General features: G+C 44.2%; 2 protein-coding genes and 1 long non-coding RNA gene across 6 annotated transcripts; 1 reads left to right on the forward strand and 2 right to left on the reverse strand.

Annotated features, from left to right (window-relative positions):
• Positions 1-307: 307 nt before the first annotated feature.
• LOC135626157 (auxin response factor 12-like) lies at positions 308-11,136 on the reverse strand. Its single transcript, XM_065131257.1, has 15 exons — positions 10,564-11,136; positions 10,354-10,469; positions 10,146-10,244; positions 10,021-10,077; positions 9,773-9,928; positions 9,587-9,671; positions 7,263-7,353; positions 7,014-7,178; positions 6,786-6,908; positions 6,580-6,655; positions 4,139-4,280; positions 2,626-3,593; positions 2,359-2,549; positions 1,337-1,456; positions 308-721 (listed from the first exon to the last, which is right to left on the reverse strand). The coding sequence occupies exons 1-14, from the start codon at positions 10,604-10,606 to the stop codon at positions 1,366-1,368; spliced, it is 2,403 nt and encodes an 800-aa protein (XP_064987329.1). The 5' UTR covers positions 10,607-11,136; the 3' UTR covers positions 308-721; positions 1,337-1,365.
• A 1,582-nt stretch (positions 11,137-12,718) lies between these two features.
• LOC135627697 (uncharacterized) lies at positions 12,719-17,141 on the forward strand. 3 transcript variants are annotated; one of them, XR_010492675.1, is made up of 8 exons: positions 12,719-13,157; positions 13,911-13,974; positions 14,057-14,475; positions 14,554-15,389; positions 15,591-15,727; positions 15,825-15,944; positions 16,058-16,284; positions 16,778-17,141. It is a non-coding gene; the product is annotated as an uncharacterized LOC135627697 (long non-coding RNA). The 3 variants fall into 3 exon arrangements; XR_010492676.1 differs by having other exon boundaries at positions 15,825-15,931; XR_010492674.1 differs by having other exon boundaries at positions 15,825-16,284.
• On the reverse strand, positions 16,567-21,055 carry LOC135583520 (uncharacterized). Of its 2 annotated transcripts, none has more exons than XM_065133876.1 (6): positions 20,880-21,055; positions 20,419-20,545; positions 19,808-20,341; positions 18,591-19,089; positions 18,354-18,435; positions 16,567-17,007 (listed from the first exon to the last, which is right to left on the reverse strand). In XM_065133876.1, exons 1-6 carry the CDS (start codon positions 20,916-20,918, stop codon positions 16,804-16,806), a joined length of 1,485 nt encoding a protein of 494 aa, XP_064989948.1. In that variant the 5' UTR covers positions 20,919-21,055; the 3' UTR covers positions 16,567-16,803. The 2 variants fall into 2 exon arrangements, with proteins under 2 accessions (XP_064989948.1, XP_064989949.1); XM_065133877.1 differs by having other exon boundaries at positions 19,808-20,332; positions 20,880-21,052.
• Positions 21,056-26,307: the final 5,252 nt, after the last annotated feature.

Genomic DNA, 26,307 nt, shown 5'->3' on the forward strand with positions numbered 1-26,307 from the left:
AAAGACAACTACGGAAAGCAACCCACAAATAAGTTTAAGGAGCACATCATATTATGAATTCACCATTGCAGTAAATCCCACATGATACATACATACTACGGTTTGATTTTGAATTATATTAGTCCTCGGGACCGAATCTCATGCATCATGCTATTATTCAATTTCACACCATACAATCATTTAATCTCATGCAATATCTTTATCAGAATATCAAGTCCCTAACTGGTGAGAATATATATATATATATATATATATATATATATATATTCTCTTCTCGGAATTGGATCAAATTTATCGATCACAAATCTCGAAAAGGATTTTTTTATCAAGGGCTAAAAAGATAAAAGAGTAAATAGTAAATTACTGAGAGAGGTGAACTAAACCTGCAAGCAGAAAAGAGTCTGCTACAAATCGCATGCGGTTCCAAAGATATTAGACTTGTTCAAGGCGTTGCGTGCTAGTGCGAATACAACAACAAATTGCACAACTCAATAGTTATGAGCATAGATAGTTACATGATTTAGTCCCATGCAGATCAAGACTTGCAAAATGCATCTGGGTATGCTGAAGCCAAATATATATATATATATATATATATATATATTTGTGACCAGAGATGATTGACCTTGCAGATGTCATGCAATGTCCTATAGAAGATCACAAGAGCCAAAGATCATCCCTCAGGAGTAACCCCTTGGATGGAGTCCGCATACTACGAAACCTGGAAACATCACAGCAGTCCAAGAGATGATTGTTATAGATCTTACTGGAATTGGCAGGTTGAGATTTCATGAGATGTAAAGAAGAAAAAGAACATGAATTCACTAAAATAAGCTACAATATTTATCATAATCTGGATCAGACTTAGTCATCATCATCGAGAGGGAGGGAGCTAATGGTTTGCTATGGTATTGTGATAAATTATGTTTTATTCATCTTGAATGTTCCATCTATAAATAGCACTCGATGGAGCCACATGCTGTACATTCACTATAATTCATAGTAATGCTAGACAAAAAGGGTAAAATAGTATATAATCTTCAGCAAAGAAACTCCCCAAAATGCATTTCATCATGCAAAATTAGATCGGTCATGTGTCGGATTCTCCCAGACATTAGCCTTCAAATCAGAACATATGAAAGGAAATTAGATCACTATGTACCATCATTCCTTCCCTAGATTTTAACAATAGAATCAATTGTACTAGTGTGAGATGATAACTTCGCAATTCCTCAATCTGCATATACCATTCATCATATATGCAGACAATTCTGATTTCGTAGAATAAAATAGAAGCAACGAATAGCAAAGCAGAAATCATGGTTACATAACATACCATTTCAAGTTGCTTGAAGTTCAAGAAGACTATGCTGTGGCCTCAGCCCCTTGTTTTCCCATCTTATGCACATCTTCAGGAGAAAGTATTTTGATATACCAGACATTATTCACAAATGATCTGCATTAAAAGCCAAATGAGAAGCAACAAAACATCTGGAATATGTACATTAATATATAATCGACTTGTTCAAACACTAGGACCACGGAGTTGATGCATGTTCTAATAATCAAGTTGTGCCAGTCACTCAAGTGCACCATTCAAAAGTTCGAGAAGCAGGCTTTTTCTGTCATGAAACTGCACCATTTGAAAGGTAGAAGGATGTGCTCAGAGTTGACCAGTTACACCAGTCCATGCAAGCATTAAGCAGTAACACAAAGTTCCCTAATTTTGTCCTAATATTCTTTTTGCTTGTAATACACTTATTCATGCAATGGCTGTTACAGAAACTTTAGGTCACCATAGTAGCATATTTCACAGCGAGAACACCTATGTTGAAACATTTAACGTGTGCTGATGCTCCTGTTAGTCCAACTATATTTTATTTTCATGCGAGAAGAAAAGCAAATTAACATAGAAATGTCTTAAATATTATACGAGGAAACTGCAAACCAAGAAGGTTTGCTCCTAAAGCCTAATAGTACAAATGCATCTACTAATTCTATGACGGAGGAACAAAGGCAAATTCTTGAAAGGAAAGTCATCTTCCTAGGATGACATTTGAGTTTTTGTCTTCGGGCAATCTTCCTTTTTCCTTTCACGGCCTTAAAAATGGATTAACAAAATCTACTTAGTGCTTCCTACTTCAATGGCCACTGGCATCTTACTGGTTCTTGAAACATCAAAAAGGTCCCAAGCAACAAGCTTTTCTTAAGTTCATGAGACAGTCATCCTATCACAAATCAGCGTAAATAATACCTATGAACTAGCTTAGAAATGGAATACAAGCCAATGATATATCCAATCAATTCTTAAGCTTCTAAATTGAAAATGAACAAAAGAAGCTCGGAAGGATTCCTTACTCCCAGGGGTCGTCTCCAAGGAGAAGCACATCGTTCTCCCTGTCGACAAATACAAGCTGCCAGCCTGATCTACGAGGATCTTCCAATAGACCCTCAATTCCAAACATATGACCCAGTTCCACACGCAGTTCATCATAGTTGTTGAACCGGGATATGTCCAAAGACCTCCCCACTGATCCGGACTTGTAGACCTGCAAGGGCGAACACACCTGACAGGCATCTAACACACACACATGTAGTAGATTTCACCAAAACTGTAGCTCTTACCTTCACAAATGTTTGGGATTGTGGACCAACCTCTCCTGAATTTTGCAGTAAGCTGGAGGATTCATCCAAATATCCATAAAGAGAATTCTGAATGCAGGAAGCAACGTACGGCGTGGCAGATGCATCACCAACGGTTGCATGCATGGTCAAGCTTGGATCTGCGATGGATAGGAGAGAGGGGGCCTGACTCTGGGTACCGGGACATTTTTGATTTCCGCCAGAACTATCCTTCTCTGCAAATGAAGGCAGCAGAACTCCAGGTCCAAAAGGAGTCACCTGAGACATAATTCGTCTTGGCCCCGGTGACTGCTGGCTCTGCTTACTGACCATGGATTGACCAAGTTGTGAACAGTTAAGAGGGTTGGAGTTTCCTTCGGGGTAAGCAGATCCCAGGATGCCCTGGACGGAACTCGAAGGCGCAATGGATGAGAAGACCAAGCATGGATCAGGGAAGTCCGGCTTGTCATAAAATCGAGAAGGCAAACTAGACGGTTGCTGAACATGATTGTTAGGAACCTGGAATGTGTCTGCATAAGCATGTGTGTGTTGCACCTGCTGCTGCTTTTGCTGTTCGTTTGCTAACTGTTGCAACTGCTGGTGCGGAGCAGAGTTTGGTTGGCTCTCCAGTAGATGTGATGATTGTGAACCGATGGCCTGCCGTTGGGGAGTCTGCGGAAAATCTTGACTGTGAAACGAATGGCTGGTCGTGCCGGGCTGCTGAAGAAATTGGAACGGCTGTTGACTCTGTAAAAACTGTTGCTTTAGAATGTCCACCCCTCGTAGGTCCTCTAAAGCAGCAGCAGACATGGCTTGGTACTGATTGAGCTCGTTCCCTAGCAGCAATGGTTCCAGCCTCTGTGGCATCCAGGATCCTACGCCGAGTGATGGCAAATTGAAGGGATGCAGACCTTGTTCACCAGTGCCACTCCTCGGCCACATGACAGCATTTAGCTCGTCTTCTTTGGTGTCTGGGGAACACACAGCATAAAACTGTTCAAGCTATTTTTGATATGAGCCGTTTCTTATGATTCCACCATCACTGATAACTTTAGCAAGTAGAAGCATGTGCTCCTAAGTTCAGATAGTCAAAAGTAAGGATCTAAATATCAATCAGACCAATACACATTGACTGTTGATCTGATCAAGGATTAATATGAAAACTTATAGCTAATAGATTATCGAAATCACTATAAAAAAATGCATTTAAATTCTTAGATTGAGAGCTACTGAAGACAACATTTGGAAGACTGCAATGCAGGATGAATAAAATTCCATAAAACTTAACCGAGGATATATGAAGATGCTCCGTCAAACGGGTCGTGCAACTTCTACACTCATAAAGATGCTTCATGAAAGTAAGATTACCTAGAAATTAAATAGGAGCTGATAAAAGAATGCTAGATTATGCTGTCGCTACGTGCCATTCGATTTTTTTAAAAAAGCACTAAAAGCAGCACGAGGCAAATATCTCATGGAAAGAAACTCAGATGCCTGTGAGGTTGAAAGATAATACCATGGGGAAAGGGGGCATGCCAAGGGCGTTTAAGCCTGAGTGGAAACAAAGATGGATACATGGGAAACGTTGTTAGAGGCTCAATTTCCCACAGTGACACTCTTGGCTGCCTCTCACCTGCTGTTGATTCATCCCAGCCAACCTGCAATTACTAGAATGTTACATATTAGTTCAATAACAGCTAAGAAATCAAAACAACTACCAACTTGTATTCTTTAACAAAAAGCTCACATAGTAATCCGTCAGTATAAAAAAAAAAAAAAACCAAAAGCGGTGTAATCGATGCAGGATGGACAGCAGGAAAAGTGACAACACATGACAGCATGGAAGGATGTGATTTTTCTTTTTTTTAATGTATTTTGAGGTATTTTCTTATCTATTATAAAAGTCATGGAAATCCCTATTCAAACATTTGTTATAACAAAAGATATATATAAAACCACAAAAGCTTTTCTTATCTTGTGTGTTGAATAGTGCTTTTCATTGTATCACTTTTCACCAGAAAGTGATAAGATATATCACCAAAGGTATCCAAATATCCTTAGATAAAGTGATTGATATGTAGTATTTTGCTAAACTCCAGCACATGAGCCATTACATTATCATATACATAAATAAATCAAAATATATGAAACTGGGAGCAATGGTAAGACATGTGATTACAAGAATAATCAATCTAGAGGATGCTTAAAGGCTTCATGAATTAGAGCAAAAACATGACATGGAAATGTGCAGGTATGAAATGGATATGTAGATATACTAGTATAGAGCAGTGATTTAAAAAGCGCTAGGCGCCAAAAGGCGCCAAGGTCCAAAAACGCCCGAGGCGCTAGGCGCTCGCCCGAGCAAAGCGAGGCGCTAAAATATAAAAATATAAAATATAATTAATAAATATAATTATTTAAAATTTTAAATAAAAATATAAAAATATATAATATAATTAATAAATATAATCACATTAACAATATAAATCTGCTGACGGAGAAACGAGGAAGCAGCGGCGAGCGGCGGCAGCAGCGGCGGCAGCGGCAGCGGTGAGCGGCGGCAGCGGCGAGCGGCAGCAGCGGCGAGCGGCGAGCGGCGACAGCGGGAAAGGGAAAGGGAGCGGAAGGCGCGAGCAGCGGGAGGGCTCGAGGGAGGCGCGAGCAGCGGGAAGGCTCGCGGGAGGGCTCGCAGGAGACGCGAGCAGCGAGAGGGCTCGCGGGAGGCACGAGCAGCGGTGTAACATCCCTGATTAGTCCCACATCGAAAGTGGGCAAGACTAAGAATGACTTATAAGGGTCTGATGAGTATACTACTATCAACTTCAGCTTAAGCATTTTGGTCAGTGGATTAGACCAAACGAAGTTGATAGGCTAGTTAGCCCATCAGGCTCGGATCATAATATTTGGTATCAGAGCCGACCTAGCATGAGGGCAGGGTGAGAGGGCTCGAGTAGGAAAGGGCTACCCGTGGATGGAGTCAGAGAACTCATCACGGCGTGGAGCCACCACTGAGTTAAACCTCACATGCACTATGCTAGGGTTCGATCTGGGATATGTCGGGCCTTGACGAGGACGTCAAGCTAATTGAGTTGGGGATAATGTAATATCCCATTAGTCCCACTTCGGAAGTGGGCAATGTGTATGATTAACTTATAAGGGCCTGATGAGTGTACTATGAAACCTCCCGCTTAAGCATTTTGGTCCGCCGTTGAGGACCAAAATGGAGTTATTGGCCAATTAGCTCATCAGACCTGGGTCGTGACATTTAACCTGGCTCTGATACCAAATGTCACGACCCAGGTCTGATGAGCTAATTGGCCAATAACTCCATTTTGGTCCTCAACGGCGGACCAAAATGCTTAAGCGGGAGGTTTCATAGTACACTCATCAGGCCCTTATAAGCTAATCATACACATTGCCCACTTCCGAAGTGGGACTAATGGGATATTACAAGCGGGAAGGCTCGCGGGAGGCGCGAGCAGCGGCAGCGGGAGCAGCGACAGCGAGCGACGAGATCGCGATCGGGATCGGCAGCGACAGCAGGTTAGGGTTGGGGTTATATCGGTTTAGTTGGTTCGATTGAACCAACTAACAACCGAACCAGGACCGAACCAGACCTAAAATTCTGGTTCGGTTTACCCAGGCGCTCGCCCGAAGCGCCCAGCGCCTGGGCTCGGGCGAGCGCCTAGGCGGCGCCTGATTGAAGCGCGCCGCCTGGGACATTAGCGAGGCGCTCGGGCCTCGCCTCGCCTCGCCCGAGCGCCTAGGCGAGCGCCCGAGCGCCTTTTGCAATCACTGGTATAGAGGACACCATAGTATGAAATGGATATGTAGATATACGGATACAATTACGCAAATTCAACTAATATTTCAGTGAGAAACAAAAGGAACAGACCTTGTTCCACTACATGATCCAGAAATTCATACAGTAAATAGCAACTACGGTATACTATTTACCTTGACTGATCTCCAATGGGAATTCGGCCAACGTACAGGATCCATATCACTTAAGCCAGTAATTGTTCCCATGTACCTTTAAATTAAAAACAATTAAAATATGATTAATCCATAGGAATCAAATGACCGAGCTGAAAACTACAGGTATGTCACACGATAACCAAAAGAGGACGTTCAGAATACTTAATTATGATTAATTGTATCACCTGCGAACACTACATTCTTCAGTCTCAAAAAGCATCCGGAATCGCATGCCAACCGACACGCGCGTGTGAAACACAGCTTTTAGATACTTCGAAAGCGGTATCACGAACTCAGATGGACTTGCCCTAAGGATATTAGGACCAGGAAAAGATATTAAAGAACATTGGAGCATGTATAAAGAAAAGGTCATTGGAACGTAAAAATAGGATAAAGTTAACAATGGCAACTACCTTGGATTGTAAAATACGGTAAAACGACTGTTTGTAGCGGCAGCATGAGCTGCTGCAGCGAGGAGCCCTATGTGCATGCTGTCACTTGATAAAACTGATGATGGCATCACCGTTTGGGGTCGATTAGCACGTCTAATTCCCAACAAAAGCTGGTTCTTTTCATTCCTAAATAGGAAGCACAAAGTTAAACATTCACCATGAGAAGAAAAGAAGAGAAGGCTCAATCTCAACACCATGCATTAAGCAAACCAGATAAAAAGAACAGAATCCCCGGCAATGAGTCTCTTGGCACTAACGAACACACTCCAGCCTGTGGTAAGCAGATGCCTTTTCGGTTGGCCTGGTGTCACAAGATGAAGCATAAAAGAAGTTTTAGTAAGAATTCAATTTGTTCTAAGCTGAAACAAACTGGACTGGCTATCAATTTGTTCTAAGCCACCTCAACTGATATAACATTGCTCATTGTTGGGGCAATTGTGGAAGTTATCCTTCAATAAATAAAAAGACAAGCTGTCAAATCTGACACAAATAAATATGACCAAAAGCCTAGTCAACTTTTTTTTGGTGCGTAAAAGGGAATTACTGTACATGATTGAGGACATTGTCCATATATTAATCATCAAATTGCAATCGATGGCTAAGGGCTTATCTGTCATTTACCTGCTGTCTTTTTTTAAAGTCAAAAATCCAACTTTCTTCCTTAGTCAAAAATGCATCTTACAGATCTAGAGAAGAATGCTGGAACTGCAATTAAGCTTTTCTGAGAAATTTCCATGAGTTATTGGAAGGATACCTGTCAGCTACTGTTAAAAGGCACAAGAAAAACGTGTGGTTTTGGCAGGTACAGGTGCTAGTGACAGGAATTGACAAGTAGACAACCAAGAAAGGGGCTGCACCCTTCTATTGAGGCACACAAGTTTTATGATGCATTAAGGGTCAACAGTCCATAAACCACATTAAATCAGCTATTATAGGCAGAATTTTCAAGAGAATATTTTAACAGGATGAAAACAGTAGATACGTTTCCGCTTCAAGGAGAATTGATTCTCTGTTGTAGAATTGAGTTTGTTTACAAGAATAAGATCAAATGTTGGTAGAAAATAGTGTTAATTGTATGAAGAGAGGTTCTAAATCAATTATATCACTATACAGCTGACAACAGCCGCATTAAAATTTTCAAAAGGAAAGAACTTAGTGTTGAGACGAAGGTTTCAATTGTCATAGTCAGAAATTATCACACTACCACTATAGCATACCACAGAAGAACCATAATCTCGAAGAACAAGTTCTATAGGAAACTGGTCTTTGACAAATAGCCCTAGGGGTCTTTCTACTGTATCTGCAAATTAACACATATCTTTGTAGATCTCTCAGCTTTTTCAATGAGTTCTGGGAATGAAAATATTAATTAAATTCAATGCAACACTAGTACGCTAAACAAGGATAAATTATGAAAACAGAGGTTCCAATATCAATCAATATGAACACATTATTTGTTCAGTGTTCAACATAATAAGCATGCTCTTGCTGAAACATTATGTAATATTGTGAACTTAAACATTTCTATGTGCAAAATCGGCATAACATGCAAAATTCTGATTATTAGAGGCACAATTTCAATAATGTGGTAGGGGAATGCTAATGGCTTTATCTCAACTCAAAAATTGGAGATAATGTATTTCTTCTTGAATGGAAGTCGAAACTTGCTGCAGAAAACATTTCGAGAGGAAATTTTATCTTGTTATCATAATCAAAACAACTAAGCAAAGGTATGAATGTTGATGTTTATTTTTTACTATAATTTAATTACCAATTCAAAACAATTGATATCTGGTTTCTGCACAATCTAGCACTGGTATATATACAAATTCACAATTGGTGTTTAAAGCTTTTTCAAATCTTAGACCAGATACAATTTGAATTCATTATGTTCCATGATTAGAATTATGTTTTAATCCCATTTCTAAGACATGATAGAAGGATATTCCTGAGCCTACTTCAATTTACTTGACTCTTTAGGACCAATAAGTTTCCTGTTGGCCCTGTAATAACCAAGATGGCAGGCAAATTAGAAGGACCACTCTTGAACTCACAATATCTGTGAACTAGAGAAAGCCAGCCCTGCATGCAGGAATTGGAAACTAGCGTTACATGAAAGTGGCTACAACTTCCATAGAAAACTAGCATTACATCCACAGTAGCATCAACCGATCCATCCTTTCCTACTGCAAATCCCAATCAACATGTCTAACATGCTATTTTGAACATGCCACGCTTGAGTTGTTAATCTCTCTGCAGACAATCAATGTTCTCTATGCTCTTTTCCTCCACCAGACTCGTGTGTTAGAGCACCATAGCTTCACAAGAGTTGCACCCACCAAGACAACTTGGCCACAGACCAATGCTTCAAGTACTCCTAACTCAAAATTTCCAGAGACTCTGAGTGGAAAATTTGGTCAGGACAGGACTTCTTGGTCAGGTTATTCTGTTGATTACTACCTCAGCAGAATACATAGGTTCTTATTCGTTTTCTGCACCAACAAAAACTAAGAATGCCAACTGAAATAGCTCACCTCGGTAGATGTGCCTGAACTTCCACTCAACGTCGTGAAGGTCACGAGCAATCAGCTCTTGAGCTGGAGGCTGCAGCGAGAAATCCTGAAATCCAATGAAGCAGCACCATTGCTTGAACTTTATTCCCTGGCGCTTCCAATAAATTGCCATAAGAAATGTATACAATTTGATTTTGACCAACGCACCAGAGGAGGAAAGACTTTCTCGGCTGCTCGACGAGGCACAGAAAACCCTCCGTGTGTACTCGTATCGCTCGCTGTCAGAGTCTTGCAGAAGTAATTGGTTGGCTGCTTGCTCACAACGCCCATCTCGATAGGGAAATAAGCATCTTTCTGTTCTTGCTGCACACAATTCTAGTCATAATTACTTGCAAGATCTTGTGTTGAGAAAACCATAGTTGCAGCGTTGAAAGTGCAAGTCTCATCTGATTTACCAGGCTCAAGGGCTGCAAAGTCATCTGCGCATAGACTTCATCGGTTTCTACGTCTGCCTGTAATTTGCACAGTCACCAAATCTTGAAATCCTCGGACAAGGAAGAAAATTACTGCAAGAACTCACATGCATTGTGACATTGTGGAGCTGGCAAAACAACTGAGGGGGCAAGCTCGGGTAATTAGGAATATGGCCCTCCACTTCCTTGTTTGTCGACGCCGCAACCTTAATTAACACCAGCGGTAAGTTTTAAGAAAAATACAGTAATTAACATTCGACTTCTTGGGGGTGGGTAAGGGGAGGAACAAGCGTAGTCAAAGATCGGATCTTTCACCTGCTCGCTATGGCCCTGAGGAAAGTAGACAACCCGAGTACCGGCTGTCGGCAGGCACACAAGTGGTCCGGCGCAAGCGTGCCAGAGCTCCGAATTCAAGCATCTCTTCTCCTCCCCTGGTCGGAACACACCGCGAGGACCACGGTCATTTATCTGGGGCAAGAGCATAAGACCAGGGTGCAAGATAAAAAGGCGAGGCAAAGACGATACCTTCTGGTGCTTGCTGGCTGATGCCTACGGTGGAAAGCTTCATCTCTTTGGACTTTCCTATGACGAATCAATATCTTCGCCCCAACTCCATTAACCGCGGAACCATGACAAGAAGTAGGGCTCGGGGGAACACGGCGAGAACCAAACTAGGGTTTCAGAAGCTCGTCAAACTGCGGGAGAAACCAAATCGCACCCCTAACTCTCAGAAGTAGCAACTAGGGAAGCACTGGGGAAGTGAGGAACGTCGACCACAACTCCCTGCTCAGAACCCAAGAACGTCTGAAACCGACGCGTTCTTTGGAAGAAAAGATGCGATCTCAGATGATCGGAGATATGAAAAACCGCCAACGACAAGGAAGAAGCCGAGGAGGAAGCGCATTCCTTTGTGGTTTTGGGAGGAGGAGTTATCCGAGCTCGGAGAAGCTCTCGTTCTTCGAGATCGCCATGGGAGTCCCCCCTTCTCCACGAGCTCTCCAAGAATCTCTGAACCCGAAACAGTAAAAGAAGAGAGTGGGCAGCGATGGATGGAGTGACGATGCTACCCAAATCAAATCCACGCTGATAAGATCATATTATTACTCACTCGAGAAACAAAGAAATTAAAAACACACACGCAAATAGCTACCCTTCTATTTCAATCGCGTAAAATCATTTTATGAGTTTGCCGCATAATGTATCATATGCTGTATCAGAATTTTACCGATAGATTATAACGTTTACGAATCTCAAAGAAGAAGCTTTTCATATCCAACGGTAGAAATATTCACCGCACTCGATCGTATCTGCGGTTCGTCCGGTTCGACGGTTCTCCGTCCTCGACCGAACTCTCCGGCTCTGACGTCACAGTAGCGAAAACAGCAAAGCCTTTCCGGTCCGTTTTGACTTCACTCGTCCTCCCTTACCTGCCTTGTGATTGGAGAAACCCGGGGACCACCGTGGGACCCACCGGATCGACTCGTGACCGAGCAATCATAAATCGTTAGGAAAGGTTTTATTCGATAAAAAAAGCTAAGAAAATAAAAAGGCCACCGGACTGCGTACGAGTTACATTGCCGCAATCCGAACCGTTGAATTTTTCTATGTAAATATCCACCGTTCATCGCGCATGTGCGACCTTGCCCCAGCTACTTTTTCTTTTTCCGATTAATGAGGGCTATACCCACGCATGGTACATGGAGCGCTAAGGTGGGGCCCGCGGGGGGCACAGAGCCGGAAGTGACATCTGTGATGTGACGGGAAGTCTGTGCCTGCGCGTAAGCCGTACGCGTGAGAGCACCACGTGGGCACGTCGCACCGGTCTTTTCTCAATGGTCGCTGTCGGTCCGTACGACCGAAGAGCCTCCGCTTAAGTTTCCCTATTACGAAGACGCCCCTCACTTTGGAGAAATTGACGGAATTAGGGGGCGGGGGGGGGGGTGCTACACCACGCGATGCCGTCCTCTGCGGATGGGCCGACGACGACAAAGGGTGGGCCCCGCTACCGCACGAATTATTGCGCTGCCAAGCGGGGTCCGCTGTGTCCGGGGAAAAGCTGCTCGGCCGCGGCGCGGTGAGGTTACCGACCTCTCGTCTCGAGGCGCACCGAGTTGCCCCGTACGGGGACTGGACCGGGTTCACGTGGGCAGCAGGGCCGGTCCGGTCCTGGGGCGCAGCGAGTCAAGGCCCTGTGCGGCCCGTGCACGCCCGCTTCCCGTCACCAGCCGGTACGCTTTCCTTCCCCTGCGGATAAGGATGAAAGGAGCAGAGGAAAAGCGTGAACAGTTACACGACGGTACTTGCTCGACTCGCATTAGTTGTTCCCATCGAGATAAAAATCGGAATCGGAATCGGAATCCGATTAGATTCCTCGGAGGGCGCACATGTGATGTGATGGGTTCATTTGAAAGCCTCGTTAGTCTTTGAGGGGCCCCCCCCGGGCGAGAGAGAGAAATTAGTGGGGCCCCGTTGTATGAGGCGGCTAATAGGCGATTCTGGTGGACCCCAAAGAACTGGGTTCCCAGAGATGGTAATGGGTGTGCCTGACCGTCGTATGGTCAATGCTGACCCCGATTGGGTACGCAACTTCTCAAAGCTGAGGAATGACTGCAGCATCTCGATACACGTTATAAGACGGCCTCATCTGATTCGTTCGAACACGTAGCCACAAGCCTGCGGTGTAACTCTCCGACACCGAACAGAACTAAAAGAACTATTTGCGACAGTGTATGAAGGTTTTTAGCCACGGAAACTATGGCGACGGCTTCAGGCGAATCGTAGCGGCAGAGCTAAATTGCAACGGCTCGACGAAACCGTCGACTTATTGCTTAAACGGCTACGAAATGATCCAAATCAGATCGATCGAACGGCCACGGCTTATGAAGTGGGTTAATTATATGATACGCCGATCTCCCTCTCTCCGTTACCCACCGCTGAAGCCCTCCTCCTCTCTCTCTCTCTCCTTTGCTTTCCTGAAACCTCGATCGTCTCGATCTCTCGCCTCGATCAGATATGCTTACACATTACTTGGATCAGTTTTCTTTTCGATGGGAGGGGATAATCACCGCCGATCATCGTCGACCTCGTGGAAAATCTCCGCTAATAGCTCCGGTGATCAGGTATTCTCCACCTTCGTATCGTATCGGGGTCATCTTCCTTCGCCTCTGGAGATTAGGGAAGCCCTTCTCTCCGCGATCCCAATTTTTCGTCTTCGGGTTTTCTTTGTGTCTAAGTGGATGGAGAATGAATTCTTTGATACGGTTTTTAGTAAAAAGTCGTTGCAAATTCGAATCTGGATAGCGTTCTTTCTCCTCTGCCATTTCTCTTTGATCCATGAGGCTCTGTGAATTCGATTTTTCATCATGATCAAAACTAGTTTAATTAGAAGGTAATTTATACCTCTCCTTTGACTTGCAACTGAGGAGATCATGACATGCCTATTGCGTGATGCGCTTGGACATATGCGCATGCATACTGCAAAAACCATTGGTTGTTCAGTTACTGTGTACAAATTTATCATTCACCTCCGGATGAGTCATCGATACCATTATTTTGATTCTTGCAAATTAATCTTTTTTTCCTGGAGATGATTAATTGATACAGAGACAAAACTATCACTTGTCAGCTGATGGATCTGTAGTTTGGTTTTTTTTTCGTCATATTTTGTGGTGCTTAAGTCTAATTTTCTCTTCTGCTCTTTCCAAAGTTCTGCTAAGAGACCTCAGTAATTAATACTAAAATCTTATCGTCTTGTTGCAACAAAAATTCCTTCATTTCTACCATCTGCTCTGCAGAAACAGACCCATTAGTTAGAATTGTTGTTATACATCTATCTAATTCTGGTTTGTGAGAAAGAAAGATGTTTCATGCAGTTCTCAGTCTTCGTTAGTTAGAATTGTGAAGATGGATGAGCAGATTGTCTCAGCCTTAGGAGAGGTGAGAAACAGAGGAAGTCTTAAACTAATTTGTGAAAAAAGTTGATCTTTTAAGGTTACTAAATGTTAAAAGATGGAAGCAGGTAGGGATCGACCGAAAAGTATTGAGTCATGTCATTGGTGAAGTTGGTGCAGGCCCTACCATCACATCAAATTATGGCCTGTCATCATCAGGTACAACAAGGCAAAGTAAAGAAGCCAATTACAAAGTTTGGTCACAGTGGCTGCCTGATCGGGCAGCCGATATCAAACTTTGGATGGACTGGTAGAGCAATTAAGAGCCTACTGTTGCTACACTAAACCGAGTAGAATGCCGGCTGATTTGGTCGTCTGAGGTGACGACATCTATTGGACGTTTAAATCTGTCGAAGAGAAGAAGAACCGAGTCCGGCATGGTCAAAGGTATGACGCTGTGGAAGCTAGGACTTCTCTTGTTTACTTTGGATGACTAGAGGTTTGGGCATGGAGCACACAACAAGTAGAGTGTTGGGAGAATCTGCAGGTAGTATGTTTGGTGTGAAGCTAATAGCGTAGTATATTCTGCAGGTATAATAATCTCATGGAAACTAATATTTTGCAGGTATTTGACACCTAAATAGGAGCACATACGTCGGCAATTTATGGCGAGATTCGATTGGTGGATGGAAAAGGATGACACTATTCTCTCGCTCTCTTTCATCCATCAATTACCACATGACAAGTTGTCCCGTATCATTTATGGAGTTCGTTTCTTTGTGGAAGGGCTTTTAGACCGCAGAGTGGCATACCCATGCACAGGCCTGCGGCACGTCTTTTACGCACTGACCTCGTTTCACTCAATGCTGACTTTATGGTGCAGGTGTTGGCATGTGAACATTCCACAGCTCATTTCGTTGGGGAAAGGGATCTAAATGTGACAGGAGCATTGACCTAAAGGAACGGCATTGGACATGATGGAACTTGATGTGTTGGAAGCAATGGTATTGTGTCTCGCCCACTTGTTATCAATGACACCCAACTTGGATTGTATCGAGGAGAATAATCTTGTTCAAGAACAAAGACCATGGCATCCATGAGATCATACTCTCATCATCACCACCTGTTTTCCATCTTATCTTGGGACGCAACTGTAGTCGTGCCCATACCATCAAACCTGTGGGGGGGAGGGAGAGACCCCACGGTATGGTGGAGGTGTCAAGAGACAAAAAGCTGAGAGGACTTTGTAGGACAAGGTTGAGGCAACAAGACAGGGAGGGGTTGCTGCTGACGGTGGGTGAGTAACATCAGACTGCTGTAAAGGCTTCTTGGTCTCTTGCAGAAAGCAGTGGAGGAGAGAGAGACCCCTCCAAAAGGAACCAATATGAAGTCACAAAATAGATGCTCAAATCCTAATGGGGTTCATTTCTGCCACCACCCAACACATCCCACTTTGGGGAGGTAAGGAAATCATGGTATTATTTCGCTTTAGATTCTCACCACTGCATGATCATGGATTTCATTCGCATGAACTGGCTAAAATGAAATGAGGATAATTGGTAAATAGGGTGAGTTTGATCTGTCATGGGCCACAAAAGTTCACTTGCATTTTCCCCAAGTCATTATCCTAACAATAACCAGACATGTCCTTTCACTTCCCAGGCAAATTTCACATACTCTTGGGTGCAGTGGGCGTGTTCATCATTCTCAGTTATCAACGAGAGAGGAACCAGCCAATGCCTTCTCATTGATCAAAAACACGCCAATCAAATGGACAGCCGCCTACTTGATTTGCATAGGCATGCATTTCCTCTTGTACTAATACAGCTAAGAATGTATCACTAGCCATCATCATCAGTTCATTAAAAATATGCTCTCGTCCATGTCTTACAACAGGTGGTATATTCTTCAAAATGTCTCAAAGAAGCTAACGCTGCAGCTCCTATTCATCTTCGATCTGGTATTCAGAGGCAAATTTTGGTGGAGGGAATTCCCTGATATCGGTAGCAGATTTCTGTAATATTTTCATAAAAGGATTTCTAGGTGGTATTTTTCTTTTTGTACTAATTAATAATGTAGGCATCATCAAGTTGATTCAAATATGCTCTTTTGTCAATGTCTTATAACAGGTGGTAACATCTTCAAAATTTGTCTCAAAGAAGCCAAGGCTGCAGCTCCTACTCATTCGGTGTGGCATACAGAGGAAAATTTTGGTGGAGGGAATTAATTCCCTGATATCGGTGGCAGATTTCTTGCATTCTTTAGATAAAAAAAGGTTTCTTCTCTTCGTAAAGATTGCCGTCCCGACTTCATTCAAAACCCAACTCCATCAGTGACAGAGCGTGAATACAAAGAGGTATTTCCATCGAATGTTCCTTTTTCCTTTCTAATAGGACCTTTCTAATATTTATTTTCTTTTCTGGACCGTTTTGCATCTCTTTTCTTTGGATCATGGAATAGATGTTGAAACAATATATAGATTTGCAGTCTCGGGCAGCACATAGTCTTTTTCATCCGTGTAAACGAACATGCTTAAATAAATGCTCTTAGAGTCGTCACAAACTAAAATATTAAGCACAGACGGTCTAATTAATAGACCAGCCAGTTCGATTTCACATCTTATCTTAGACTGTGAACAAAGAGCAAAACGTCCATATAATTCTCATAGCTCATAAGAAAACTCCAGATATAATAAATAGGAGTGACAAAGAAGAAGAATATGGAAAGATACACAAGTGACAGGAAAAGAATATGGTAACTTAACATAGGCAGATAAAGTTCACGATGAAATGAAAGAATAAAACTAGAGACATGCCTCCAACTTACCTGATGAACGCTACCATGTACAGAGTGCATTATGCTTCAACAAAGGCAATCACCGGCAACAACTCCAGAAGAAAAATGAGGATGGAACTCGACCGGTTCTTCTGATGAACTCTGCCTGCTGAGCAGTTCTTGCGGCTTGTTGATTTCTTTTGGCTTCTGCCACGGCACGCATTTCCTCAGCTCTGTGCCTTGCCGTCGCTAGCTTGTTCATCAGCCTCTCATGTGAATGCGACCTCATTCTCTCTACCTCAACCTGTCAAAATGTGAATCTATCCCTTAGTTGTACTACAGACAAGCATCATGAAACCCAAACAAAAGCCATAACATGCAAGTTTGCTATTTATCTGCAAATAGAGATGTTCAAATAAATTTTATAAAATCAGTTTATTTCAATCCAAACTGATTGATCGAACCAAAAAATAATATCTCCAACTGAAGTCATTTATAACCTTCAAATCCAAATTATTGATGAATCGGTTTAGTCGAATCGGTTCTAGACCAATTCGGTTCTAATTCGATTCAGTTTGAACACTCCTATCTCTAAACATTACTTTCTTACCCGCAAATTCACTTTGCAAGGACTAATCAACAAAAAGATTTTGAAGTCAAAGATTTCTAAGCAGCAAACGAAAAAGTCAATGAGAATAAACATTACCATATATAGGATTTTATACCAAGTCTTCATCCATCAAGTCATGACACATCCATGAAAAGCCATGAGTTCTTTAATCTTGACTAGAATATAATCAAGAAATATGTCACATAATAATTTAAAGATAGAAACTGTTCTGTTCTCATCATAAATGAAAATAGTTCAAATAGGTCACATGACAGTGTATTTAAAGAAGAAAGAGCTTTAGGATTACTGAACCAAGTCACCTTGTTATCAAGAGGTCTTCTCACGTCCTAATATTTTTCTCAGAAATTTAATCAAGCAGATTCAGATTATAATCTCTGCTAAATCAAAAGCTGGAATTGTTAATGCTAAAACTTGATCATTTAATAAAGCTAGAAATATATCGATACAGCAAGGTATACTATTCAAAAGTCTGCCGTCTTAGCAAGATAATTGACTCAATCTGCAGGGCAAAGAAGTGTGACAACTCATCCAAGACATCATCTTTATGCATCCAAATCGATGATTTATATGTGAAACAATATCTCATTTAAAATTTGAGACTAAAGAGAAAAAACAGATAAACATATTTATCAAGCAAACTGTCCTCAAACGATGTTTTCGAGTTCTCACATTTGTAGATATGAGGTTGTTGTTAGAATCAAACCCTAACATGCCCACTGCAGAAATTATCAAAAGTTCTACAAGAATAATTACTGTCCAAAAATTCACAAACAGTTTGAATCCCATAAGTGCAGAGCGGTGGAAATTTTATTGTTCTGGAGGTAAAAGGGTTTTGGAAACATGTGGATGCAAGTGTCTACTTCTGAGAATATACTGAAATTATGATAATTAAATTAAGACTTGAAAGACTCATGCTCTGCTGGTACAGTTTCTGTTGTCTTGGCATTAAACAAATTAAGTTAGCTAAAGTGACTACATATAAAGAGCTATCTTTTTTTGTGAGGAATTTTAGTATGCACCTCAATCTTCCTCATCTCTGCTTCAGTTTTTGCTTTCTGATGATTTTCCCAGGCTTGGATTTTGATCTCTTCTTGTTTAAACCTGAGGAAATTATCAACATTTCAGTACCATATCCTCATGAGAGGTAACTAAAATGAAACAGATTAAAAAATTCAGAATCAACGAGTGATATCTTTAATAGACAAGAATTTTTCTAAGGAACCAGTGAGTCCAATTATACTAAAATTATGAGCTACCTAGCGAGATATTTGGCTTTTTCTGCCTCCTCCCAGGCTGCAGCACGGGCTTCGATAACACCTCTCATGGACTCATCCACTCGAACAGTCTTAAGAGAAAGAGATGCATCCGTTTCCTCCTCTTCCTTGCTGGCCCAAGCAGCTATATTTGTCTTACCAAGTTGTTGGCCAAGAACCATTATTTCTCTTCTGGTTTTCTTTATGATTTCTTGTTCAGACAACAACTCCTTGTTTAAATCATCATGGCAAGCAGCCGGAACAGTTTGGACTTGCATTGTTGGTGCCAGAGCAGTTCTCGGTGGGCTTGTTGGTCGGGAAGAAGTTGGGCTAGGTGCACTTTCTCTCACCGGAGTTCCTGTCCGCGATGGCTCCTGGCTTGGAATAGGAGTCATTTCTGTACCCATATCTCTCATGGATACAGATCTGACTGTCGGTGCCGGAGAAATAAAAGCTGTGGCGCTCTGGACAGATGTCAACGAATCATGCTGACTAAGGCTGACTGCAGAAAATGCACACAAAAGTTAGATACAGAATGAACTTGTATAAATGTCAGAGTATCAGTTAAATATACATTTTAGAGAGAGATATTTAAAGAACACAATTCAGTATTCCTACATCACTGGGCACCTTTGCATCTTTATACCTAAAATTTTGGAGTTGCATAGTACACCATAAGGGCATCTGAAACCCTTTCAAAAGGGTTGTATTTTACTGAAGAACACAATGGACATTGTCTTCTCAAGTTGGTGTTTCTCACTATAGAGTTGCAAAATGGAGAACATATATCACATGACTGCAACCTTAGTGACTCCATCAGCCCCATTTTGGTAGGAGTATCTATTCTTGGCTTCCTAAGGCTCTAGTTTGTACTAAATCTTCAAAAGATTTCAAACAGGAACTAAAAGTAGGGAACATAAGAAGATGTTCAGCAAAGTTTCTTCGGCTGGTTCTTTTCTTTTTATTTTTTTCTCATATGACTAATTGGAACTTAATAAAGATGAGGCCAAGTTTGACATAAACCAAAAAAACTTATCGAATTCAACATGCATCCGATCAGGCAGGAGATTAGAAATGACTTTTTATATAACTCTGATTTCTCTAGAGTCGATACTGCTTTTCTTTGGCAACTGAGGGCTGCAACACATCCAAGGGCATATTGGTAGACAAACTCCAAGGACTTACTTGAAGATGACAAGTATCAGAAAAGGTTTTCTTACCAGCAATGTCAGCAACCGGATTCTCCATGATTGTCACAGGCTTAGCCCCTGAATCCACTTCAGCATAAGGCTCTGTCACCCAATTCACACTCTCAACCCCAACAAATTCCTTCTTAGCTTGGCTTCCGTCCACTCTCTTTGTATCTGCTTCTTCCACCTCCAAAACAACCTTCGTCACTGGCTGTCGGCTTCCGTGCCCGGCAAATCCACCCTTCCTCGCCTGCCCTCCACCGGCCTTATTTCCGACTCGGTTTGACGTCGGGCTCGCAATCCACTTCTGCGCGTCGTCCCACTTAGAAGGTGCCGGCTTCGAGAAGGGAGCCACCGACACCAACCGGTGCGGCGGCGCTCGTTCCACCCTCTGGAACTCGAAACCCGACGAGACGCTCTCCGTCTCGAGACCATCGTCGTCTTGAGCCCTAAACCTCGATCCCCCAATCGCGTACTCCCTCGATCTGTGGCCGCTCGTGGTCTCCATGGAGATGGAACACTCTACATCCTTGCAGCTCTCGGCCGTACTGGCGCCTGCGAGATCTATTCCTCTTGAATCCACACACGAAAAACGGGTTCATTTTGGTCAAGCAGCAAGAAAGGAGGGAGAGATTTTTTACGTCTGTCGTCGCTCTCCGAGGACTCGGACCGCAAGGAGAAGTTGGCTTCGAGATCTTCCCTTTCTTTTCTCTTCGTCTCCACGCCAAGAAGCATCGCCCTCAGTCTCCCAGGCGAGAATCCACCACTCTAAACCACCACAACAACAAAGCAAAAGTAAGTCCCCGGACAAACCAAATTCCGAACGAGATATCCCCCAAAACCCATCAAGAACCGGATTATAGTAAACGCTACGAAACAAGCTATGATATCAGCTCCTATCCCATCCTCTCGAGCTTCAATGATTGCAAATAAGAACAACGCGCAACCATCGAACAGAAGGGAAAGGCACAAAGGGACGAAAACTGCAGCAAAACCGAAGCAATGAGGGTCCAATGGAGCAGCTTTGGATCGGGAATCTCAGCGATCGGCCCCTGAGCTCGCAGAGACAAACACACACTAGGAGGGAGGAGGAATTGTATACCTGAGGCGCGAAGGGCTTGTGGATGCGTTCGTAATCCATGTAGGCGAGGGGAATCGGAGAGATCGATCGATCGATCGAGAGTAGGGGAAGAAGAACAAATGGAGGATCGGTTGGCGGTGACGACTGTTTGTTCTGCTAACACACGCCGATGTTTGGGTGTTTGTGTCTGATTGAGACGGTTAGGAAGTGACCGACGCCGATGCTTCAAAGTTAAAAGCCCTTTTCATATATAATAATAATAATAATCCACATAACTCATATGCCAAAGTATCAATCAATAAGCATGGGTTAGGATCCGATAAGCTAATTCAGGATCCGACACCCAACCTGGATCCAAAATCCACTAAATCCAGATGCATGTTCAATGATTGTTTGGTCCCGAATACATGCTGAGTCGGACAACGACGAGGCACATGGTTGGCAACAGTCGACGGGCCCACCGCGGGCCCGGCCTCTCGCTTCTTTTCCAACGTCACGTCGCCGTCTTTATTTGGACGGAGTGCTGTACGCCGAACGGCGAATGGAATTATTATGGACGACGACAAGGGTTTGGCCGTCTCACTTTCATGCGAAGAGACGCAGTTGCACAGTTACACCGCAGTGGCGAATTCATCGTTCAGATCTTTTAGCTGTAGCTCCTTTGTCCTGTGTTCTGCTGCTTCAGCAACCCAGCCAATCCAGCAAAGTTTTAGGCTTCTAGTACATGGTATACAGTCAAGGTGTCTGGATGCATACTGCCACCTTCAGGACCACGACATTATTATTCCTCCTCCTCTTCTGAAACACCAAAACACCAATGAAGTGACTCTAACCTTCAACAGGGAGGAGGTGAAGACACTTGCGGTTGTCAAACACCTGCTACTCTCAGGCACTTGGGCTTCCCTTCTCATCGTCAGAACTCCTAGAAGTCTCCACTGTGCATGCAATCTCTTCATTTGTATCAAGAGACGAAATGTTTGATCTTCTTGTAGCTTCTGTTAGTTCTCTTCGTACTTGTTAGTGGTCGTAGCCGAGGTGTTAGCTCAGCTCGGTCCGGTCTCGGATGCGCAAGGTCGCCCACGCAGATGCTCGGGTGGTGAGGGCAAATGTTGGGTCGGGTCGAGTTCGAGTCTCATCTCCCGAGCACAGTCTTCTCTCTTGTCGAGTGGCCTGTTTCTCTGTTGTTGAGCTCCTGCACCAGGTCGAGGTCGGGAGGAGGATTTTTCGATTCGATCCCTTCGAAACTTAAGTTAGCTTTTGGTGGAATGAGAGTTCAGTGTTCGAAGTGCCTCCCCCTCGAGGGTTAGCTTTTATACCTACATGGATGAGTTGGTCGTACGAGATCAATTTATTGTGGCTGGCTCCACAGGCGGCAACCGACTTAAGCTTATGTACGAGCACCGATCGACCTACATGGATCAACGTCGCACGGCACTGCCTTGAGCTTTCCGGGATGGCTGTACCGTTATGATGTCGTTCGTATAGAGGGGGCGGCAAGTGACTGCCCGCCATGCGAGGGGGGGGGGGGGGCGGGGGTGGGGGGACTGGGGCTTGGGAAATGGCTTGGTGTCTTTTGTTGGCTGGGTTGGTTGTCGTGCTAGGAGTGGTGGTTTGGTCATCGGTTGATCGTAAACTTCTATTCGGGAGATGGACTGATCGGGCAACACTACTCGGGCGTTGGACTTGCCGAGATGTAACTCGGGCGCTGGACTGGCCACGAGGCATGGCTCGGGCATTTGACTAGCAGCAAAGTGTGGCTTGGTCGTTAGATTTGGCCGAGATGCGACTCATGCATTAGACTGGCCGTGAAGCGTGGCTCTGGCATTGGATTAGCTGAGATGTGACTTAGCATTAGATTGGCTGTGAGGCGTGGCTCTAGCATTGGATTAGTCGAGATCCGACTCGGGCATTAGATTGGCTGCAAGGCATGGCTCAGGCATTGGACTGGCCGAGATGCGACTCGGGCATTAGACTAGCCGCGAGGCATGGCTTAGGCGTTAGATTGACCGAGATAAGACTCGAGCATGAGACTGGTTGCGAGGCGTGGCTCGGACGTTGGACTGGTCGAGATGCGATTGGGGCATTAGACTGGCCGTGGCTCAGGCATTGGACTGGCCGAAATGTGACTGGAATTAGACTAGCCGCGAGGCATGGCTTAGGCGTTAGATTGACCGAGATAAGACTCGAGCATGAGACTGGTTGCGAGGCGTGGCTCGGACGTTGGACTGGTCGAGATGCGATTGGGGCATTAGACTGGCCGTGGCTCAGGCATTGGACTGGCCGAAATGTGACTGGAATTAGACTAGCCGCGAGGCATGGCTTGGGTTTTAGACTGGCCACAAGGCATGGCTCAGGCATTGGATTGATCGAGATGCGACTAGGGCCTTAAACTGGCTGCAAAAGCGTGGTTCGAGCGTTGGATTGGCCGAGATAAGACTCGAGCATTATTTGACCGAGGTGCACCAATGAGGCACTGTTTGGCCGAGGTGCACCAATGAGGCACTGTTTAGCCGAGGTGCACCATTGAGGTACTATTTGATCGAGGTGCAAAACTCGGACACTGTTTGATCGAGGTGTACCAATGATGCACTATTTGGCCGAGGTGTACCATTGAGGCACTATTTGGCCCGAGGTGCACCATCGAGGCATTGTTTGGCCAAGGTGCACCATTGAGGCACTGTTTGGCCGAGATGCACTATTAAGACACTATTTGGCCAAGGTGTACAACTAGGGCATTGTTTGGCCGAGATGCACCATTGAGATATTATTTGGTCGAGTGCACAACTCGGGCACTGTTTGACCGATGTGTACCATTAAGGCACTTTTGGGCCGAGGTGCACCATTAAGGCATTGTTTGGCCGAGGTGCACCATTGAGGCATTATTTGGACGAAGTGCACAACTTGGGCATTGTTTAGGTGAGGTGCACCAATGAGGCACTATTTGGGCCGAGGTGTACAACTCGGGTACTGTTTGGCCAAGGTACACTAATGAGGCATTGTTTAGCTAAGGTGCACCATTGAGACAATGTTTGGCCGAGGTGCACCATTGAGACATTATTTGGTTGAGGTGTACAACTCGGGCACTATTTGACCAAGGTGTATCATTGAGGTACTTTTGGGCCGAGGTGCACCATCGAGGTACTTTTAGGCCGAGGTGCACTATCGAGGCACTGTTTGGCTGATGTGCACCAATGAGGCACTATTTGGCTGAGGTGTATCGTTGAGGCACTATTTGGCTGAGATGCACAACTTATGCACCGTTTGACTGAGGTGCACTATTAAAGCACTTTTGGGCTAAGGTGCACCATTGAGGCACTGTTTGGTCGAGCTGCACAACTCGGACACTGTTTGACCGAGGTGCACCATTGAGGCACTGTTTGGCTAAGGTGCACAACTCGAGCACTATTTGACCGAGGTGCACCATTGAGACACTTTTGGGTCAAGGTGCATTATTGAGGCACTGTTTGGTTGATATGCATAACTCGGGCGCTGTTTGACCGAGGTGCACCAATGAGGCACTGTTTGGCCAAGGTGCACAACTCAAATACTATTTGACCGAGGTGCACCATTGAGACATTGTTTGGCCAAGGTGCATAACACGGTCACTATTTGATCGAGATGCATCATTGAGGCACTTTTGGGTCGAGATGTACAATTGAGGTACTATTCGACCGAGGTGCACCATTGAGGCACTATTTGGCCGAGATGCATTATTGAGGTATTTTTGGGCCGAGGTGCACAACTCAGGCACTATTTGATCGAGTTGCACAACTTGGGTATTATTTGGTCGAGATGCACCATTGAGGCATTGTTTGGCCAAGGTGCATAACTCGGGTACTTTAGAGCATCCAAAGTGTAGTGTAGGACCATCTAGGCCTGAAATAAAATGCAACGACATGTTTTGCTGGGTCGAAGCTACCATCGTAAGGCTCGAGCACAGGGAGGTAGAAGTTTTGCGGGGTCAAATTGTCCTGAATCTCCTGCACAAATGGGGATCCTGCTAGGGGAGTCTCGTCGAGCTCTTCCTTAGATTTGTGAAACTCCTTTTGGACCTTATCAAGATGTCGATTGATCGAGTGTAGCTGAGCCCAGAAAGAGTTCGTCAAATTGGATGATAGTGTGTCGGGCTCAGGTAGGATCATCGGAGGTCTAGAGCGTTGTGCTTGGGTGGCGGCCTTGGATTCACTGATAGCTCTTCGAGCGATGGGGTAACGTCCGCCGCGATGGGCTATTGAGGGGCCATCGGTGGTGCGAGGAGAAGAGCTGACGGATCCCGTTGCAACGATTGAGGTAACGTTGACTATCGGGCAAGCTAAGGAACAAGGGGGATGATGGTATGCATCATTCTTGCCTGGGCTTGAACTTGATGCATGAGGCTAAAGAATGCCTCGGCAGATATAGGAAGTTGTCCCATGGTGGCCCCGAGGGGTGACAACTTGGGGTCGATGAACAGTCCCCAATAACGGCTCAAGGTTGCAGTGGGGGCATTTTCTTCTAGGCTCGGAGGAGGTGGGAGTCGTCCTCCAAATTCAAAGGTTGAGTCTGTTGGGAGTGGCTCCTCTCCAAGGCGTTCGCCTGGATTGCTTGGCTGGGGATGATCTTACTGCATCGGGGCCCTCCTTCTGGTGCCAAAATATTAGTGAACCTTTACGTCGTGGCTGAGTGTCAGCACGGCTCGGTCCGATCGTGGATGCGCAAGGTCGCCAACATGGATGCTCGGGTGGTGAGGGCGTGTCGAGTTAGGTCGAGTTCGAGACTCATCTCCCTAGCGCTGTCTTCTCTCTTGGCGAATGACCTGTTTCTCCGTCGCTGAGCTACTGCACACAAGTCAAGGTCGGGAAGTGGATTTCTCGACTCGACCCCTCCAAAGCTTAAGTTATCTTTTAGTGGAATGAGAGAGAGTTCAATGTTCGAAGTGCCTCCCCCTCCTGATTTAGGAGGATTAGCTTTTACACCTACAGGGATGAGTTGGACGTACAAGATCAATTTACTATGGTCGACTACTCGGGAGGCGATCGACTTAAGCTTTTGTACGAGCGTCGATCGACCTGCACGGATCGGCACCGCACGGCGTTGCCCCGAGCTTTCCGGAATGGTTGTACCGTGATGATGTCGTTCGTACGAAGAGGGCGGCAAGTGGCTGGCCATCACGTGCGTGCTGCGCACCATATCATACTTGAGGTTTCACGTCTGCATCATCGTATCAATATTATTATCCAATCCCGTACTTTAAGCTTAACCCACTTAAGAATTCTCACCAATAGGATTTAAACGATATATTAAGTCATCCTTAGATATCACATTCGATCTACTGGATAACTTTATTTAGGGCACTGTTCCTACAGTGTAGACCAGTTGCACAGAATTCCTCCATCACTATCATCGGGTTTCTGGTTACTTCCACACATAGGATTCAGGATATGTGTAAGATCTGTCTAAAACTATACCA

The sequence above is a fragment of the Musa acuminata genome, chromosome BXJ2-11, assembly GCF_036884655.1.
Source record: "Musa acuminata AAA Group cultivar baxijiao chromosome BXJ2-11, Cavendish_Baxijiao_AAA, whole genome shotgun sequence".
In the NCBI taxonomy this organism is placed as follows: Eukaryota; Viridiplantae; Streptophyta; class Magnoliopsida; order Zingiberales; family Musaceae; genus Musa; species Musa acuminata.